Raw genomic sequence first — 19,619 nt, forward strand, 5'->3', positions numbered from 1 at the left:
CCCAGCCAAGTGTGACACCCCGATGACAAATGCTTGTCACTCTTTGTGTGCTTCATAAATACTGATGTGTGCTTTTTGTGTGTTTCAGGAAAAAAGTGCCAGTTCAAACTCAAGACTTAAATCCAATAAAGAGATCCCAGGATTAGTACATCAACCCAGAGCAAAGTAAGTTCAATTTCTGTTGTTTAAATCATAATACAAATAAACACAAGCAGTGTCTGTGAGGTTCACAATTACTGCCTAGCAAAGACCAGATGATGACTCCAGCAGCCCTAAAGTCATGCTCAGTTAAATACTACAGGTAGGATCACATGTGTCCCAAGGCTGGGAAGCTTCCTCTCCTTGCACTGCAAAGATGCAGGACTTGAAAAAAGGTGAGATGGAGCCTGTTGTGCTTAACAGAAGACCCTGGGCTGTTTCTCAGCTTTCTATACAACTTACACAGAACAAACCTTATATCCACTAGTGTTCCTAAATACTGCTGGGTCAGTCCCAGGGAGGTTTTTGCCAGCTCCTGGTTTAGATTAGCAGCTGTTCTGCCTGGGACTGGGAATGGTCAGGCTGGTAAAATAAAGGTTGTTCTGTAGCTGTGAGTTCTTCCCTGCTTGGTTGGCAGTTCTGTGCCCATGCTCTGCCTGGGGTCAGTCAGTGTTACATGAAATATTTGCCTCTTGTGGCAGAGCTGGTTATTGATAGTAGTAACTCATTTCTTATCTGATCAGTGTGACATTTTAATCACTAATTGGCTGAGAAATAACAGATTACAGAGCCACATATGGGCTTCGTGAAGAACAAGTGATGAAGGTTTGTGATTTGGGTTTTGAACACCAGTGGAAATGCTGTTCCTTGTGCCCTGCCCTCAAGGCACTTACTAACTTAAACTTGCTGCCTATCAAGTGCCTTGAACACGATTTCTAGTCTGGAAACTTCAGTTATTTCCTAATCAGCTGACAGCAGTAATTCAGCGTCTTTTCAAAGGGAAAAGCCGAGTGCTTTGGAGGTAATGGTAAAGAAATTCATCATAGGGAGGAGGAGGTAGAAGCACTCTTCAGCAAAGCTGCACTTCATTATTGTGGCTCAATCCTTGCCAGCAGGGTCAGAGATGTATTTAAGGTGCTCTGTAAGGCTAATTACTCTGGAATAAAAAAGGGCTGTTCTTTTGGTGGGTCATCTTTTGGTCCACATCCACAGCAGAGGAATTGCATGGGGCCAGGGCTTCCATTCCTTCATAAAACTCTAATTTGAAAAGTCCCTGCAGAAGTCAGAACTGACCAAAAAGCCTATTTTTTACATTGCATTGACAGAGATAAATATTTCTGTCACAGACCTGCAAAAGTAAGGAAGCTTCACAGAGGGGTGCAGTATGTAACTTGAGGTTGTTGGGTAGATCCTCCAGTGTTTGCCCAAGGCTCTGCTGTTTGCCCAACCTAGCACTGCATTTCTGTTTATAAAGTGGCTACATGTGATTGAGTTGCTAATTGCCTAGTCAGCAAACAGCTGTTAAAATGTAATATTTATTTTTTTAAGGTTTATCATCTAAAACCTGTGACAATTCTGACAGCAGGGCAGGGTGGCATTGGGTGGAAAAGGTCTACTCAGCTGGAAGAGCAGCAATTAACAGATAGACCATTAGATGCATCTTATGCTACTGTTCTGGTACAATGGATGTTACTTCTAAACAAAACAAGGACTAAGTATCAAATTACAAAATCTTTTACAATATTCTGATGTCAGCTGAAAAGATTGTGAGGGCTCTCCCCCCTGCAGGAGGATTTAGGTTTTTCCATCCAGAGTCCTGGACTCTAAAACCAGGGGTGCAGGGAACCAGCAGGAGCTTTATGGGGGTCTTTGGCTGAGGGAGGAGGGTTGGTCCTTCCTCTTTACACCCACTCCTGGTACATGCCACACCTTCAGGGCTTCCCCTGCAGCCTGCCCCAACCTCACAGGCACTTGCTCTGTCTGTTCATCACCAAACTCACCCCACTGACACCTCCAATGATCAAACACACCCACACAGTACCATGGGACAAGTTCATAACTCAGGGAGTGACAGCAGCCTGAAGCATGAAATGCAGGTGGTTATTTCAGACCAGTTTTACCCTGCCAAGTCACACTCTCAGAATGGTTTGGGCTGGCACATGAAAAATCAGCTAACCCAGCCTCCCTGCCATGGGCAAGGACACCTTCCACTAGGCCAGATCTGCAGGATTATCCTGTGGGAATTTTCAGGGATATGACTACACAATACTTCTTTTTTCCCCCCTTGCCTTCTTTTAGTTTTCGTACAAATTGTGGTTGGGGTGAGTCACTACAGTATTACCTCATTTTATTAGAAATTGGATTTATGATGTTGTAAAGCCAAGACTATTTTTCAAGCACTTCCCTACTCAGAAAGAGCTGCACTGCCTTAAAATCCCTCTCCAGAGCACCTGAATATGCAGGTGATGGGGTCAGCTGTCCCAAAAAACATCTATTCCCCAGCCGAGGTGGAGGTGGGAACCTGAGGAACAGGCAGACAGCTGGGGAGAAGAACTCCCTCAGCCACTGAAAGGTGAATTGTTCCTGCTCCTGAATCACCAGCTTTAGGTTTTAATGCCATTCGTGAGCCCTCCTCTTGTGAACTGAGCTTCATTTATGTCCCACATAAGCAGATCTTTGTATACGTTCAGCCGATAGCGGGGAGGGCTCAATGCTGAGCTTTGTGGGGAAGTGCAGCCCCTTGTTGGGCACTTAGGGAGAGCATGAGCTCAGTACAGCTGAAAGGATCACTCTGAGGAAGAGGGGAGGGCATGCCGAGCCAGCTTTATGTGCTGGGGAAGATCTCCAAGATGTGTGTCCTTCTGACCCTTTGGCATCATTGTTGCCACTGGCACCAGTCCCCATCCTCCCTTTTTTCATCTTTTTGTGTTGCACATGGAGTCCTTGGCACATTTCCCCAGCCCCTGGGAGCCTGTGCTCCTCCCTGCTGCGGGCCCAGAGGGTGCTCCAGCCTCACCCTCCTGGAGGGGTGGTACTCATGCAGGAAGGAAGCTCTCACCATCCCCTAACATAAATAAACACCCCAAATACCACCTGCCATCCATCCTCACCCTTGTCTCCCCATTCTTCCTGTGATTTAACTTGCAGGTTCCCCATGGGGAAGGACCTGTGGTCTTGGGTGACCATTAGTGTTTTATGGACAATGAAAAAAGAGTATCTTCCAGCCCTCTTTAGTGATGCAAAATCATGTCACTGAGTCTCTTGGTGCTGCAGAATTGAAGGGTCTGGAGCCCCAGGAGAGGCTGAGGGAGCTGGGAAAGGGGCTCAGCCTGGAGAAAAGGAGGCTCAGGGGGATCCTTCTGGCTCTGCACAACTCCCTGACAGGAGGCTGTAGCAGTTGTCAGTCTCTTCTCCCCTGTAACAAATACAGGATAAGAGGACACAGTCTGTAACCTCACACTGTGGGTGTCTCATTCTGTGGTGGTGAGGTTGGCAGCCCTGGAAAACCTGTCCTGACAGAGAGGGGGCTCTCACTGTCCCTCTCAGATGGAGGGGTACTGGGCTATTCCTGCAGTCAGCCTGGAAAAGGGAAGGGTCTCCTCTGGATGCATCAGATCCCAGTTACCACCCACATGTACACTAAATGCAATAATTTTTGTGGGCAAACAAAAAAGAGGGGAAAAAAAGATTAAAAATGGACATTGTAGATGAAAGCGTAAAGTGATTTATTTTTCACAGTGGTGGAAGCTGACAGCTGGGCCCCTCAACAACCCTGGGCTGCTTTATAAAGGAAGAAACCCTGTTGGTATTGATACTGTTCCTTTGCCTTCCAGCATGCACATCTCTGAAAGCCAACAAGAATTCTTCAGAATGCTTGATGAAAAAATTGAAAAGGTAAGACACAGTACTGTTCTCATCCTGTCTCCCTCAGGGGTGGACACAGCTTTCCCTGCTCCATGGGAGCACAGTCACCTGCCTGCTGCAGCTCTCTGTGTTCTCCATGATTTGGAGAGGTCTGGCCCAAGATTTCTCTTCCAGCTCCTTGGTTAGATAGTTCAAGTGCAAAGAAAACAGGAAGGGAAAGAGTTTGCAGGAGGTACTGAGAGAATCCTTTGTTTTGTGGGAATGTCACCACTCTGGGATTAATGCAGGCTAACTCAGATGTTCAGGTTATACATGCTGGATAAAGGTGCAGAGCAAAGTGGGATTTCACATCATTGCTGATTTGATCTTTCATCTCATCTCCATGGGAGACAACTGGAATCTTAATGCTGCTAATAGCTGGGATGCCCCAGGAATTTCTTGTTGAATCTCCTCAAAGTAGCCACTGGCTCCAGGGGGTGGTGTGGCTGTAAGTACGGATAACACTGCCCCAGGGCTGTGACAGTGAAATAATGGTGCTGGAGATGTTTTGAAGAAGAGGATGAATAATTCTTTGCATATCTCAGCTGTCCTGAGAGCAGCTTTTGTGTGTTTTAGAAACCTTTTAAGTGACACCCTTGACTTCTTTGTGAGACAGCAGTGAAGGAGCTGGAGCACAGCTCATACCAGGAGTGGCTGAGGGAGATGGAGGGACTGATGTTCACACACGAGTTTACTCTTTAATCTGTCTCTTTGGAGTTGTGCATCTTGTTCAATATTTTATATTGAATATTTGCTTGCTCAGTAGCAGTACACTAATTTGTACTCCTGGTTTCAGACTGGATATGAGGAAGCATTCCTGTATGGAAAGGGAAGTCAGACATGGGAACAGGGTGGGTGGATGCCCCAGGCCTGCCAGTGTCCAGGAGACATTTGGACAATGCCCTTAACAACAGGCTGTAATTTCTGGTCAGTCCTGAAGTGCTCAGGCAGTTGATGATTGTAGGTCCCCTCCAACTGAAATACTTCTAGTCTAGTCCAGTCCATTCTTCTGTTCTTTTCTGTTCTATTGTTGTCCTGTTGGGTTGCAGAGTGGAAGGGAAGTTTTTACATGCATGGCTCTGAGCTTCTGCCATTTTTTGCCAGCACTCCTGGTCTTAGGAGTCAGAGTGTTACAGTGGGTGCATCTCGTATTTGTCCCAGGCAACACATTTGTTACTTTCCTCTTAAAAAATAAAAGTTATGAAAACAAGACAGAAAGGGGAAGAGTAGAAGTGAGGAGTTCATAGACTCCTGAGAAGAATATTTCTGTACCCAGTATTTCACAGGGGTAAGATTTTATGTAGCCTAATGCATTTAAAAGTAGAATTTCTACGTATCCATAATACAGCAATATCTCCTTTGAATAATTGCATTCATCGTATGAATATTCAGATGCCTTTCCTGGACATCTCACCTTCCATAATGCTGAGCACAGAATCTCCAGTGAAATAGACTTTCCAAAGATGTATCTTATCTGCAGACAGGCAGTGCCATCAGGCTGTATCTAAGGATGAATTTTGGTTAATTTTTCTTCCCAAGGTCTGTGGCAGGGCACTAACACCCTCATTCCCCAGCTGCTGAGGTGCAGCTGACCCTGTCTCCTGTGTCTGGAGCCGCTTTGAGATGTTCCCAGGTGATCTCCAGGGCTAGTTATCCTGGGGATAATTTATCTTTGGGTTCAGGAGATTGTTCAGAGGAAATCCACAGTTTATCTGTCAGAGAGACCAAGCTGCTAACAGCTGATGGGATTGGCAGGAGTTAACACGCAGCTGAATGTGGGATTTGTGTCCCCTGGGGACCTCCTGTGTCTGAGAAAATAGTCTTCATGAGAGAAATTTGGGGGTTTTTAATTCATCTTTGCTCACAACACTTTTTTTTCTAGGTGTTGTCACAAATGCCAAAAGATTGGAAAATATAAGGGGTTTTGTCTGATTTTCAGTCCCTTCTCCAGGGAGATGGGGACAGCAGTCGAGCGTTTAGGATTGTGTCAGTGAGCAGCTCACCAGTGGCAGCTGAAAAAGTCTGCAGAGGTGTGGGGGGTGCTGCCTGTGGCTGGGGAGGTCCCAAACCTTGTGGTGTTCCCATGGTTACTGTGGCTGTTGGATTTGTGATGGAGATGCTGCTCTGTGGGCTGTGCTGCAGAAACTCCAGTCAGGAGCACAGCACCCTCAGCTCCACTGAGATCCCCAGGGGTGCTGGGTCACCAAATCCAAGTGCAACAACAACTCTGGTGTGTGAGCATTGGGCAGGAACATTCCAGGGGTGCTTGGACCTGGCAGAGCCATTCCCTGGGCAGGGAGAGCAGCTGGAATAAAACTCCTGCAGCCGAAGTGTGAAATGCAAAGAACACAGGCTGGTGTTTCATCAGCTGCAAACAGGAAGTATTTATGAGTCCTGGAGATCGAAAAAAGCTTTATTGAACAGTCTGGAGAGTCTCTCTGGAAGTCCTGCCCCTGTAGTGCATTCCTGGCTGCCCCTACAGAGCTCCACTGCCTTCTGCAAATGTCACCCAAAGGTAAAAACCAGAATGTCATGAAGCCTGGAGCTTCTGTCTTCCAAAATTCAGTGTCAAAACACTGTGAGTCGTTCAGAGGGGGACATCTGCTCTGTCTCTGAGTGAGTCTGTCCCTGCTCCAGGAGCTGAACTGGCACGTACAGAACTGCCTGTGATGGTGGTAATGCCATTCAGAGGGTTTGCTGGAAGGAGGAGATGCTGGGATGAGGGCTGGGGTAGGGCTGAGAATGTGAAAGGCAGCCTCAAACGTGGGCTTAGATACTGGTTCTGCTGGAGACAGCCCAGTCCTTTCAGAAACACCAGAGCCTGAGGTAAAAATACTCCCAAGACCTGAAGAGAAGGCAGAGTTCAGGTTAGATGGGAGGCTGGGAGCAGCTGGGAGCTGAGCAGTCGGCAGCACAGGCAGCTGTAGTTCCTGTACTGCTGCAGCTGCAGTTAGAATATCCTGAGCTGGCACAGACCCACAGGGACCAAGGAGTCCGACTCACAGGACAAGCCCAAGAATGCCACCACGTACCTGAAAATGTCATCCAAACACTTTGTGACCTGTGGCACACCATGGAGAGGAGAGCAAAGGGGAAGACCAAGGACCTGTGTGCACTCAGCACGAGGCCCTGAGTGGTGGCAGAAAGGCTCAGAAATGTTCCAGCAGCTGCAGTGAGTCCTCCTGGGGCTTCCCACTCGCTGAGGTTACTGTGAGTAGTCACGGGCTTTGCTTTGGGAGACAAAAAGCACATGTGTTCCAGAGTTCAGGGGGAAATGGAACAGAGACAGGCAGTGGGAAGGAGGCAGCTCATCTGCAGTCAGCCTTGTCATCATTTATTGAAAATTAGCCTGAAATCACAGAGATATATTCCAGTGGAGGATGAGCAACAGGTAATAGCAGCAATTAAGCTCGAGGAGAGCATTCCCCAGAGTAAATTAGAAAGATGTGGGTCAGGAGTACAAGTGATTTGCTTGACCTGAGAGATGAAGGCAGAAATACACAGAAATAGGGCTTGGAAACCAGAGAGGGAAGCAGAGAGTGGAACAGTCCTCCTAAAGGAAATTTTGCTGCTGCTGGTGGTTAAATCTGAGATCTGCTGTGCCCAGCAGAGGAGAAATGGGCTCCACTGACTGCAGGCAGGACTGGGACAATCATTGCACTCCTGTGGTGGGATAAATCTGGTTCTGAACTATCAGCTCTGATTAAGAATATAGAAACATGTCCTGTTTATTTATCCATAAATAAATACCATTTCTGTTGGCATTCAGGCAAGTAAATTCATGATCTGGGTTCTCTCCAATCTGATAGATCAAGGACTAATTTAGTCAGATGTTGCATTTGGACTCAAAAAGATTTGCTGTGAAACACGTAATGAAGAATTAACCTGTCTCTCCTAAAGTTTCTTCAGCCTTTAGTTGTTTTTTTCTTCTTTCTGCATCTCAAATTTATTTGGACCCTGATTCCTCAAGGCTCCATTTCCAAGATTCCACATTACCCCCTGAAAAGAAATGGCAGCACAGGAGGGACATAGACCAATTGCTGGAGAGGGACTTGGGACAAGGGCCTGGAGTACCATTTGACAAGGGGGAATGGCTTCCCACTGCCAGAGGGCAGGGTTGAGATATTGGTGAGAAATCCATCCCTCTGAGGGTGCCCAGAGGAGCTGTGGCTGCCCCTGGATCCCTGGAAGTGTCCAAGGCCAGGGTGGACAGGGCTTGGAGCAACCTGGGCTAGTGGAAGATGTCCCTGCCCATGGCAGGGGGTGGCACTGGATGGGCTTTAAGGTCCCTTCCCACCCAAACCCTTGTGGGATTCCATGAATTGCACAGGGAGGCTCAGAGCAGACTTGATCCTGGGCACAGCCCTGCAAGGTCAAGTCTGTTGCCTTGAAGGGGCCCTGTCCCACCAAGGCTTGCATGAAATAAATAGAAATAAAAATAAAAAGCTGTAACATATGAAGTCTTGACTGTGAGAAATTTACCCATTTAGTGCTTACTAGCAAAAACACCTTGATGATGGCTGTCCTGGAAAATGGCTGGAAAAACAACTGCTGTCTCTGAATCCTACATGGAGCAGCACAATGACCTGGAGGAATTATCTCCTTGAATTTTGTGTTATTACTGGAGGCTGTGGCAGTGTACAGGCAACTGTCTCTCTGTAGGAAAAAGGCTGAGGAGTGATGGAAAAATTGACAAGCAATTCGTGGGATTATATTTGGGGATTGTAACCCCACAAGAGAAGTACCTCTGGCCTTGTGCTTCAAAAGGGACCATGGTAAAACAATCCTGGGCAGGTTTACCAGAGGAAAACCATCCCTGATCCCATCATCACAAACTGCCTCCTACGTGGCTACAGCGGCTTGTGAAAAATAATCCCAATGCAGACGTGCTCATGGACAAAAATGAGATTAAAGGATGTGATGAGCTCTGATGGGCACCCCGAGCCTGGGACATGGCGTTGCCATGCCCATGGGGGATATCCCGTGGGGGATATCCCGGTGGGTCAGCTTGCTCTGGAGCACAGCGCTGGTGTTGGGGTGGGTGTGCAGGGGTTTCTCCGGCACTCACCTGGCCGGGGAGCTGCAGGGAGAAGAGCCCGCCGTGGGAAGGATGCCCGGCAGCAGCTCCCTGCATCCCTCGTTAGCAACGCCGGCCAGGGAAGCGGGAGGGGACACAAAGCAGCTCCTTGTACGGGATGCAGGGAGTGCCCTTGGGAACGGGCTGCCAACCCAGCCTGTGCGAGGGCACCGTGATTAGGCTGAAACTCATTAGCAAAGTGGATTGCTCTTAATGACTCCATTGATTTTTCCCTAACAAAATGAGAAACGGACAAAAATTAGCGCGGTATACAATGATTTAGTGCCGCCTCCGGCATTTTCTTCCCGTCCTTTCTGCGCGCCCTGTAAACAAAAGCAGCCTGATGAAAAGGGTTCCCAGCGGGGCGGGGGCTGCCCAGCCGGGCCCCTCAAAGGGGCCACTGTGTCCCCAGCCCGCTGCAGAAAGGGCTGCTCTCCCTCCTCTGCCTCTCCTGCCTCCTTTTCCTCCTCTCCCGACTCTCCCTCCCCTTCCTTCTCTTTCCTCCCCCTCCCCTGCTTCCCCTCCATCCTCATCCTCCTGTCCCTCCCCTGCCTGGCCCATTCCTGCAGCACAAGGGGCCATTGAGCCGGGCGGTGCTGTTCATTGGCCTGTCACCCACACAATGGGGAAAGGGCCTTTTTCCTGCCATTTTTTCTTTCCTTTTTTATTCCCGAAAAAGATATCATGAGCCATGGTGCATCCCCTGGCGGGGCATCAGGAGGGGGCACTTTGGAGGTGCAGCAAGGGAGGGATGAGGGATGGGGGATGAGCCCTTCTGGTTTGGGTGCACGCAGCAGGAAAAGAACATCAGGCTGCTTTTTAATTTACCTTAAATTCACTCACTCGTTTAGAAATACTCATGGTGTTCTGTGGACATCTACAAAGGCTAACAGTTGTATTTTGAAACTGCAGAGGTGGGAGATGGGATTCCTCAGGGACTGGAATTCCTCAGGAATTCCAAGCTGGACTTGGAAGCACATATTACAGTTCTCATCTTCCTCAACATAGTTCATTTGCACTTTCAGTCATTAGAGCTTCTCAGAAATGACAGAATTGGAAGGGACCCACAAGAACCATTGAGTCCAGTGTCTAAGTGAATGCCCATGCAGGGATTGAACCCACAGCTCACTTATTCCATGGTGGGCCATGCATTCCTGTCAGGAGCCACCTGCTCTGTGCCTCTGGCTCCTCTGGATGCAGGAACCTGCTCCCCTGGACAGAATTTGACTGCCAGTCATGGAATCATAGAATCAGAGAGTGGTTTGGGTTGGAAGGGACCTTTAAAGGCCGCCTGGTCCAGCCCCTGCAGCGAGCAGGGACAGTTCCACTAGAGCAGTGTGGTTTCTGTAAGCTCTTAGCTGACCATTTCCCAGGAGGTGTTCCCAGCCCCACCAGGATAAATGTCCAGCAGGCTCTCAGTGATCAAGGGACCATCTCCTCCAGCATCTGTCAGACATCCTCTGAAACAACCAAGGGGTCAAAAGTGACATTTTAAAGCATTTTGCTGGACTGGGGCTGAAGCTGCCTTTCCCCTGCCAGCAGGGAGTGGCAGCCCTCCCCTGTCTGTCTGCCCAATGAGCACCAAGGGCACAACCCCTGTGTTGGATTTCTGGTGCAGCAGTGATGACAGGGCACTTTATTCCTTCTCTGATCTCCCTGAGCAGTGCTGACCTTGTTATTACTGACAAAAATGCACTTGGGGAGTAAGGCTCAGAGCAGAGCTCTGTTGGGACCCATCACAGTGTGGGCATCACCTGAGATGGTGGGGTCACCAAAAGGATACAGATGTGCAGATGGAAGTGACACATCTGGGAGGATCAGCCCAGCTCCGGGTGGCCTTCAGGCCTGGTGGGAGGTGGTGTGTCTGTGCCATGGCTAGGACTTGCTCAGCATGTTGGTTTGGAGCAGTTCCTTGGCATCCATTGGAGAACTGATGCACTTGGCAGCCACGCAGCAAGCCCAGAAGCAGAACAGCAGGAGGAGTAGGAGGGAAAAAAAATGCAGGAGGGCTTTTCTTCTGTCAGATTTGGGTCTGCTTGAGGCTTTAATAGCAGTGGTGGCCACCAGGGAGGAGTGCTGGGCCATGGGGCTCCCTCTGGAGCAGGTAAATGGATGTCCTGGAAGTGCCCTGAGCTCAGCCCTCACTGCCTTTCACACCTCTGAAGCATTTTGGACAAAGCCTTCGTCACCACCAGCTCAGTCTCCTGCATTTGTCCAAATGTGGGCCCTGGCCTGGGAAAAAAGACAGATCTGTGCTTCACTGAAAAGAATTTCAGCGTTCTTTCTTTTTGAGTCACAGCTTTTGGTTCAAAAAATGTAATTTTTTTTCCTTTGTTTCTGGGTCAGTGATTGTGAGTCGCAGTTTGGGCTGATGAGTCTCTTGGGGGTTGTTTTAACGTACTTGGAAAACCCTTCTGCTCTCAGTGCTGGGCCACAGGGAGTTGTCAGGGCACTGCACATTCCTGACTCTGGGCTCCAGCAAAGCCAGCTCTGCAGTCCCACCATGGGCTCTGGGACTGCAGAGAGGTTTTGGAGCCTTTGTTCCTGGTGTGCAGCCCAGCTGTGTGTCCCAAATCAACTGATCCTTGTTAAGAAACATGTCACCTTTTTTTTTTTGTCTTTCTGGCTCTCCTTCCCCAGGTGCTCAGGTGATACACCCAGCACAATTGGAAACAGTCCAGGGGCTGAGATTTGGGGTCCTGCATTTGAGGCACTTGTTTGGTGCAGGATCCCCTGGGTGGCCTGTACTGACGAGCTCAGCTCCAGCTGGTTTGTGCAGGGAGACAAGGACAGGGGCTCCTTTCCTGCTGCTCTGCAGGAACTGGCTAGGGAGGGATGGGAGGTGCCTTCTCCAGCCCATCCCAAGGGGAATGCCCAGGGAGCTGCTGCTCCACACCTGTGTTTGGGATGGGATAGAAGGCATAACATGACTGGGCTGATAAGAAATCCATGTTTGGTGAGGCTTAGGCTGAATCCCCTGTAGTACAAGCATCATTTCCATACAAATGGTATCTTTTGCTGTGGGGTTAAACTTGCTGGGGTTATCAGATGAGGGATGCCTGTTCACAGCAGCTGCCTTGTGTTGCTCACAGGATTATGTGCTTTGTTGCTTTTGCCTCGGAGATTATCCTTTCACAACAAATCTCAGGCCTGTGTCCATCGAGGCAGATCTTTACATAAGGCAGGTTTGTAAATCAGTTTGTTGGATCCCCTTGGGATTCAGTATATGGGGGATGATGTTTATGAGATTACAAAGACAGAAAGGGAAGTGTCTCCTATCCTGGTTTTCTGCAAATTCCCTGTGTCTAAGGTTTCTACCCAGCTCTGAACTGAAACCCCCTAAGTTTAGAGAGCTGCTCTCAGTAAGTGCTCCCTGGATTTATTGCTGTGTGCTGTCTCTGTGTGCCAACTCCTGGCCTTTGTCCCTGCAGGGTCGTGACTACTGTTCAGAGGAGGAGGAGGATGTCACATAGTGCCAGCTCTGCGCTCGCCCCGGGAGCACCTCCAGTGTAAATAGATCCAACCCAGCCTTCTGGATACAACCTTTGGGACGTCTCCTCGAGTGAACAGCACTCCATAACAGAAGAAGACCATTTCCACATTATATGCTCCATTCAGTTACAGTGTTTCCTAATGAACACGTGAGGAATATTGCTAAGAACTCGTAAGGAACTGTTTTCGTTGCTGCTAGTTAAAACTTGTTGCAACTTCTCACTTTTTTCTGTGTCCAGATATGCAGCAAATCCTTAAAAGTTAATCCAAAAGACGTTGTTGATTTTCTTGAGGCTTCTGGCCTGTTTTCTATCAGATGAGGTAGTGTTATACCAAGCTTCCATAAGTGAACATCCAAGCATCTAAGAAACACCCCTGAGCTGTGTGTCCGTCCGTGCTGGGGCCGGAGTGCTTGTTAGTGCTGGTGATTCCAAGCTTTGGAGATGGGATGTTTTTGCCATGGCAGGCCTTGTTTCTCAGCTGAGAAGAAGCTGAGAAACTGTTATCCATTAAAAGCATGTTATCACTGAAATACTGGAAGTGATACAAGAGCAGGAACTTGTAATTTAAGAGGAAAAAAGTTTCATTTAAAAGGTATCTTAATCAAGGACTAAGCTTGCAGTATTGGCTTTGCTGAGCACGAATGGGAGTGTGATCACAATCATTTTGAATCTCTTTTTTTCTAAGAAAATAAACATTTTACTGTTTTTATGTATTCTTGTCTTTTACCATTCCTACAACATGATGTTTTAAGAGTCTGGGGACAAGGAAGACCAAACCTCTCCTCCGCCTTGATGTGTCCCGTGGATCTGATCTCTTAAAGCAGCTCTGTGCCAACTGGGGGGATGTGTTGTGTGTCCTGTAGAGTTTATTTTTCCATATTAAATGGAGAGGATATTACCTTCTCAAAAGCAGATGTAATATTTTTAACAAATGCTGTCATGAGTTAAAAAAAAAAGGAAAAAAATACAGCTTTTGTATTTATTATTTCAAAGAAGATTGTTACCTGTGCTGATATTTCTTCCAGCTTTGATGCCACAAGAGGAGAGGGTTTGCACTGCGTCCAGTGGAGAAGCTTTGTCAGTGTCCTTTGCTGTTGTTGTGTTGATTTCTTTTTGGGATGGGCGTGGGCAGACTGAGGGTGCATTGACAGCATCTCTCAGGATGTGGCTGACACTTGAGGGGGCACTCAGCCCAAGTATTGGCCATTTTTCACTGGGCTTTCTGAAAAGCAGTTCCCTCTGAAGGATCTAAGTCCCTCAAAGATCACCTGTGACCTCTGCAAATATCTAAGTTATTGCTGAATTTTGTGACTGAAGAGGTTTCCCTTAATGTTCACTCTAAGTGGGGCTGCACAGCCCCCATCAGAAGATCTCACTCCCCATCAGCACTGCGCTGTACCTGGGATATCTGCAGAACCCCCAGCTCCCTCCTGCTGCCATCCCTGCTCTGGATTTACCTTTGGCTCTCAGGCAGGGGATGAGCAGTGGGGACAGACCTGGGAGCTGCTGGTATTCCTGAAGGGCAGGGTGTGAGCCCATCCAGCAGGAGCAGCTTTCCAAGCTGTTTCCTAAAGGTAGAAGGTATTTCTGAGCTCTGCAGGCTCCCCAGGCACCTGCCCCCCTCAGTCTGAGCCCTGTGGTTGCTGTGTTCCAGTATTCAGACAACCCAGGAGCTTCAACAGCTTCCCCTGTAAAAGCTCAGTGTCAGGGTCCTCTGTGGCATACTCAGCTTTATCCTCTTAATGGTCAAAAACCATCAGGCAGCTCTGATTTCCCTAAATCCTTGCTCATCTGAGCAGCTGCATTGGCCAGGGAGCCCCTCCCAAGAATCCTGACCTCCCTGGGGACAGTTTCTGTGCCTCCCTCCCATCACATCGCTGTTCCTGGGGCTGTGGCATCTCAGTGCTGCAGAGCTGCTGGGTTTGTGATGAATTCTTCATGGTGGTGTCTCTCTGCTCCTGGATGTGATTTTTTCCATAATTTACACCAGCTCTTGAGCAGGTGAGTACGCATGGGAGAGTTGAGAGACTGTGCATTTCAATTATTTAAAACACTTTAATTAATAAAGAGTCCTGGGGCTTGGTCCCACAAACCCTTCTCTGCAGAGCACTCTGGGAAGCTTTCACAGCAGTGCAGGAGAGATGGGGGTGGCTCTGTTCTTTTGAAACATTTCCTTCTCCAGGTGCTGAACATCTTGTGTGTGAATGTCCCCACACAAACACTGTGTTAGACACATCATGAGCTTTCTTTCAGCCCCCTCTTAGTTTTAATAATTCTTGTATTTAATATTTTCCTTGCTGCTGCTGCTGGCACTGGTGACCTGCACTTTGGTGGGTGTTTTGTGAGAGAGGAAAAGCACTTCCCATCTTACCTGTGCTTGTATTCCAGGCAGCAGCAGGTGCTTCAGCCTTCAGGATGAATTGCAGCCTCCCTGCTGGAGCTGTGGATGGCAATATTTGAAGTTCTGGGGAGGCTGTCGTGCTGCTGGCCGGGAGGCACCAGGGTGAAACCTGCTGTAATTCTTCCACCTTTGCAAAATCCTGGCAGATTTGGTTAGAAGTCTAAATATATGTGGCAGCTGAAGGTCTGTAATAATATAAGGCGATTACTCTGGCTGAAAATGCATCTCTCCTTGGAGCTCTTTGCTCTGCTAAAATACATCCAGCAGCATGGAAAGGAGGAGACTGGGAAGAGAAGGAAAACTTGCTCCTATCTGGTACGCTGTGCTTGGCTGTAAATGGGATTTTCAAGGTTCCTCTCAAAAGAAGTTCAGGGAAGTGATCTGAGGCCTAAATTTCTGTTTAGGATGCTGATGCAGTATTTCCTGAGCTCATAATTTTCTGCAATGCTGGAGAAAATTGTGTGATGTTGGTGAAGGGGTTTTGCAGTCAGCCTTCCCTTGAGGTGCTTTCTCCTTTGAGTGGTGCTGGTTTTCCTCCTTGGAGCCTGCCCCGAGCATTGGGAGGGGAAGTGGGGAGCTGCTGCCTGCCCCAGGCCCAGCCTTGGGCTCTGTTGTCTCTCTTGTTTAACCCCTGGGAGTTCCACTGTACCTGTGCCCCCTCCCAGCCCCTTCTACCCCCAATTAACATTAATTTCTTCCCTTGCATTTGAGATTTGGTTCTTTAGGTCTCCCTGCCAGGATCCAGCAGAGCCATCTCTGCCACCAGCCCTTTGGATGGGCTGCACAGCTCCAGGCTGGCTCACTGCACCTCTGCACGCCCTTCTAACAGCAGGAGCAGCAGTGCTTTAAGAAAAGGTGAAATCTTCATCCCAGCAAGGCCCTCAGTTGTGTGAAGAAATGCGGTTCTGGCAAATATATCCATCAGAAAACAGTATGTTATTAGGTTTTTTATAAGAACACCAGGCTGAGGACTGCCCCAGAGTACCAGGATTTTTTGCAGTGTGCCTCTTCCCTGCTGTAAGAACATCAGACTGATGACTGCCCCTAGAGTAGAGCAGGTACTGAAGCTCTGGGTGGTGAGACAGGAGCGAAGGGGTCGATGAAGCACCAGGGAGATGTGTTTGAGCTCCAGGGATATCACTGTCATCACACAAGAATCCTCCTGGAGATAAATACTCTGTTCTCAGCTATTTTGGTTTTACCAGGTCTGTAAAACAGTAATTTCCTGTCACTTTGATTTGGAGTTAGCAATGACTCAACTCCAGATCAGCCTGGGTGACACACCAGGCCTTCAGGATGGGAGAGGCTGGGTGATGTGTGTGTCTGTCAAAGAGCAAATGTCACAGGGGCTTTGCACAAAGAGGGTGGGTTCCAGTTCCACCATGGTGCCCAGAGGAGCTGTGGCTGCCTCTGCATCCCTGGAAGTGTCCAAGGCCAGGCTGGAGGGGCTTGGAGCAACCTGGGCTAGTGGAAGGTGTCCCTGCCCATGCCCTTGTTCCAGGTTGTCCATGGGATGATTTTTAGGGTCCCTTCCAGTCCAAACCATGCTGGGATTCCATGACTGTAAATGCAGTGCCCTGGCTCAGGTTCTTTGTGGGTGTTGGGGAGTCTGAGCAACATCCCTGTGCTGAGGAAGCTTTTACCTGTCTGGGGCAGCCCCAGCCCAGGGGGAAGTAACAGCACTTGCACTCTATAAAATCAAAAGCTTTGATCTCAGCCAAGGTCACTGCGTGGCACAGGGAATTTTTAGGGTGTTCACTGAGAAATCACAGATTTATGGCACTTCTGCCAGTGTGGCTTTATGGAGTCTGGAGAACTGAACACTGCAAGACCCTGCTTGGGGTCCTGGTGCTGCTGGGAAATTCTCCTTTCCCAGGCTGAAATCTCTCTCTGTTTAATTCTGTAGGTGTTCAGGGAAGAGGAGACAAGAAATGCAGGGAAGGCCTTGGAAGGGCACCTTATTTACTTTGTTGTTGGGGAGATCAGACATTCAAAAAGTTGGGTAAGCACTGAGTGAAATTCCTATTATTGTTACTGTGCTGTAAGGGAAAGAAGCCCCAGCTCAGGGGGAGCTGATAGGGAAGGGAAGTTGATAGAACTCAAAAATGTTCATATCTTTGCTTTATAAAAAAATCATATTATTCTTTTTCAATTTAGCTGCACACATCTACCCATGACATCCAGGGAAATGCTCACTTCAAGTTTGAAGATGGGAGAGTCACCACCACCATCATCATCCCCAGGATCATCATCCTCATCATCAGCACGAGTGGGACTGTGAACCTCCTTCATGAAAGCCAACTCCAGCAGCAGCCTTGTGGACAGCCTTGGCAGCAGCAGGAGCAGCCTGTGGTTCTCCCCTCTTGGAATGACTCCTTTCTCCGTGCTGCTGCTCTGCCATCCCAGATGAAGCCTGGAGCAGCCATCCTTCCTTCATCCCTGCAGAATGCCCCTTGCTGGAGGCCTCGAGGTGCGAGTCCCACGGAAAATTTATACATTGGATTCTTTCAGTATATTAAATTGAATTCTGAGACAAAAAGTTCTCAAGAGCAGTTGCTGCGAGAAGCTAGAAAGCTCCGTGTGGGAACAGAGCATATTCCTGGGGTTCTGGCATTCTGCTTTTGTGTCTATTAATAATCCCCCAGAGTGAGTCATATGGAGCTGCATTTATTCACTGACTCGGAGAGAGCTGCTGCCCAAAATAGCAGCTCTTTAATTTTTTATGATGCTGTAATGCCAGTGCAGTGAAGATTGACATCATTTGAGGGAGATGCTCCAGCCTGGCAGTCAGAACCCGTGTCCAGCCCCACAAGGAACGTGGGGAGCCACGTGCTCTGTTACATAAAAGCGCTGGGGAGCCAGCGCGGGGCGGAGATGCCTTTTCTGTCCTCATCTCAGCATCTTCTGCCTGGATTTCTCCCCCTTTAGGCCTTTCTAAGCCTTCTTTGCTCATTTTCTTCAATCCTGAGGAGCACTGGGCCAGAGGATACTGAGGAAATGGCTTTTGCTGCAGAGGGGAGCCTCAAGCACGTCTCACACCATCAACCTGCCCGCCAGGAGGTCCACAGGGAAATCTCGAAATGCATCAAATGCAGCACCACCAGCTCTTCCTTCTTCTCACCCACATTGCTGCTGTGTCCCTTCCTGAACCCCCGAGCATCCCCTGAGCCCAGAATCCTTCCCAGCCGCTGTTGTGACTGATGGCAGCCCCAGGCAAAGGGCAGAGAAACGCCGGAGCAGGGTTTGGGTTGGCTTTTTTAAGGATGGATTTGGTTTTCTGGATTGCTTCTCATTCTCTGCCCTGCACTGCTGCCATCAGGTCTGTCCTGCAGTGGCAGCCAGTGGGGAATCCGAGACATCCTGGGGCAGCCCCACTGCTCCCAAAAACACCTCTGGGTACCAGTGAGTACCACACAGGCTCCTTGGCATAATTTGGGCTAAAATCCCCCTGCAGGGGCCCCAGCCCATCACCCTGAGCTCTCCACAAAGCTTTAGAAGAGATGAATTTACCCGTGCTGGGCATTCATAGCCTGGGTGAAGTTTCTCAGTGCTTTATAGGCTCCATTCCAGCTGGGAACATTTGTTACCGTTGCCTTTTCATGGAGCACTTGGGGAGCAAATGGAAGTCCTGCCACAGCAGCTTTGAGGCAGTGGGACTGGTGGGATGAGCAGCAGCTGAGGTGAATCTCAGTCAGAGCAGCTCCAGTCCTTTGGGTGTCACACACCTTTGGGTGACCTGAAACTGGGAATGTGACAATTGAGCACCAGGCCCTCAAGACAGCCACTGGCATTAATTAATAAATGTAGGTTTAATAGGAGGGGTGGGGACTTGGTGCCACCCCTTGTCCTTCAGGCATCCATCCATGCAAGGAGCATCCAGGGGACTGGGATGTCAGGAACCCGTTCAGACCCCCAAATCAACACCTCAGTAGTCCCGATTGCTTGTTATAAAAGAAATACAGGGAGGGGCACAGCCCACCCTGGCTGTCAATTCTGTGTTTTGTTTTTGCCTTTGAAGCAACCCCATCGCTCTGCCTGCAGGGGCAGCACTTCTGCCGACCCCTGAACTGGATGCAGGACACTGGCAGAGCATCCCTTGTTCCTTGAAGGGGGCAGGAAGGGCCTTTGCTCCAAAATACTCCATTTAATTTTGTGGGTTTTTTGTAATATATATATATATAAAATATAATAATAACCTTTTAATCCCTACATGCTGATTCCCTAGCAAGGCTGGCAATGGTTTCTATTTCATATCATAAACACTGCTCAGCACTTGAACAAGGATTTAATTTAGGGTTCTTGCATCTTAATCCTAATTTTCTTAATCCTAACTTCCAGAGAGGAAAAATCTGCAGGAATGGAGGTGGTGGAGGAGAGCTCATAACAGAGGAAGGATGAGGGATACACCCCTCCATGACTCACCTCAGCAGGCTCAAGTGAGACCTGTTTTTTTTCATTCTAAATGAAACAGGTGCAGCAGTCAAAATGAACTTTTGAGAGTCTGGTTTCTGGATTTTAAAAATGAATAATGCCCAAGTCATAAAGAGAGGCTGAAACAATCCAATCAGATCTGCTGCTGAGAGCCTGTCCAGTGTCAGCTCTAGACTGAAGGTGGTGGTTGGGTTATTACAGTAGCTCTGGGTTCAGCCTTCCCAGGGAAACATTCCCGGCTTCTCCAGGGTGGCACCACGGACCTGCTGTGCCTGCCCTGCTGCAGTGACAGCCCCCAGCCGTGCAGAAATGAGCACCAGCTCAGCACAGCCTG

General features: G+C 48.7%; 1 protein-coding gene across 1 annotated transcript in view; it reads left to right on the forward strand.

Annotated features, from left to right (window-relative positions):
* Positions 1–13,417, forward strand: part of C10H1orf21 (chromosome 10 C1orf21 homolog) — a 108,130-nt gene extending 94,713 nt beyond the window's left edge. Inside the window, exons 4-6 of the mRNA XM_063407753.1 lie at positions 89–165; positions 3,813–3,873; positions 12,391–13,417. Of these exons, the coding sequence (XP_063263823.1) occupies positions 89–165; positions 3,813–3,873; positions 12,391–12,432 (180 nt within the window). The 3' untranslated portion in view covers positions 12,433–13,417. The remainder of the gene's footprint in view (positions 1–88; positions 166–3,812; positions 3,874–12,390) is intronic.
* Positions 13,418–19,619: the final 6,202 nt, after the last annotated feature.

This window comes from Prinia subflava, chromosome 10 (assembly GCF_021018805.1).
Source record: "Prinia subflava isolate CZ2003 ecotype Zambia chromosome 10, Cam_Psub_1.2, whole genome shotgun sequence".
NCBI classification, from domain to species: Eukaryota; Metazoa; Chordata; class Aves; order Passeriformes; family Cisticolidae; genus Prinia; species Prinia subflava.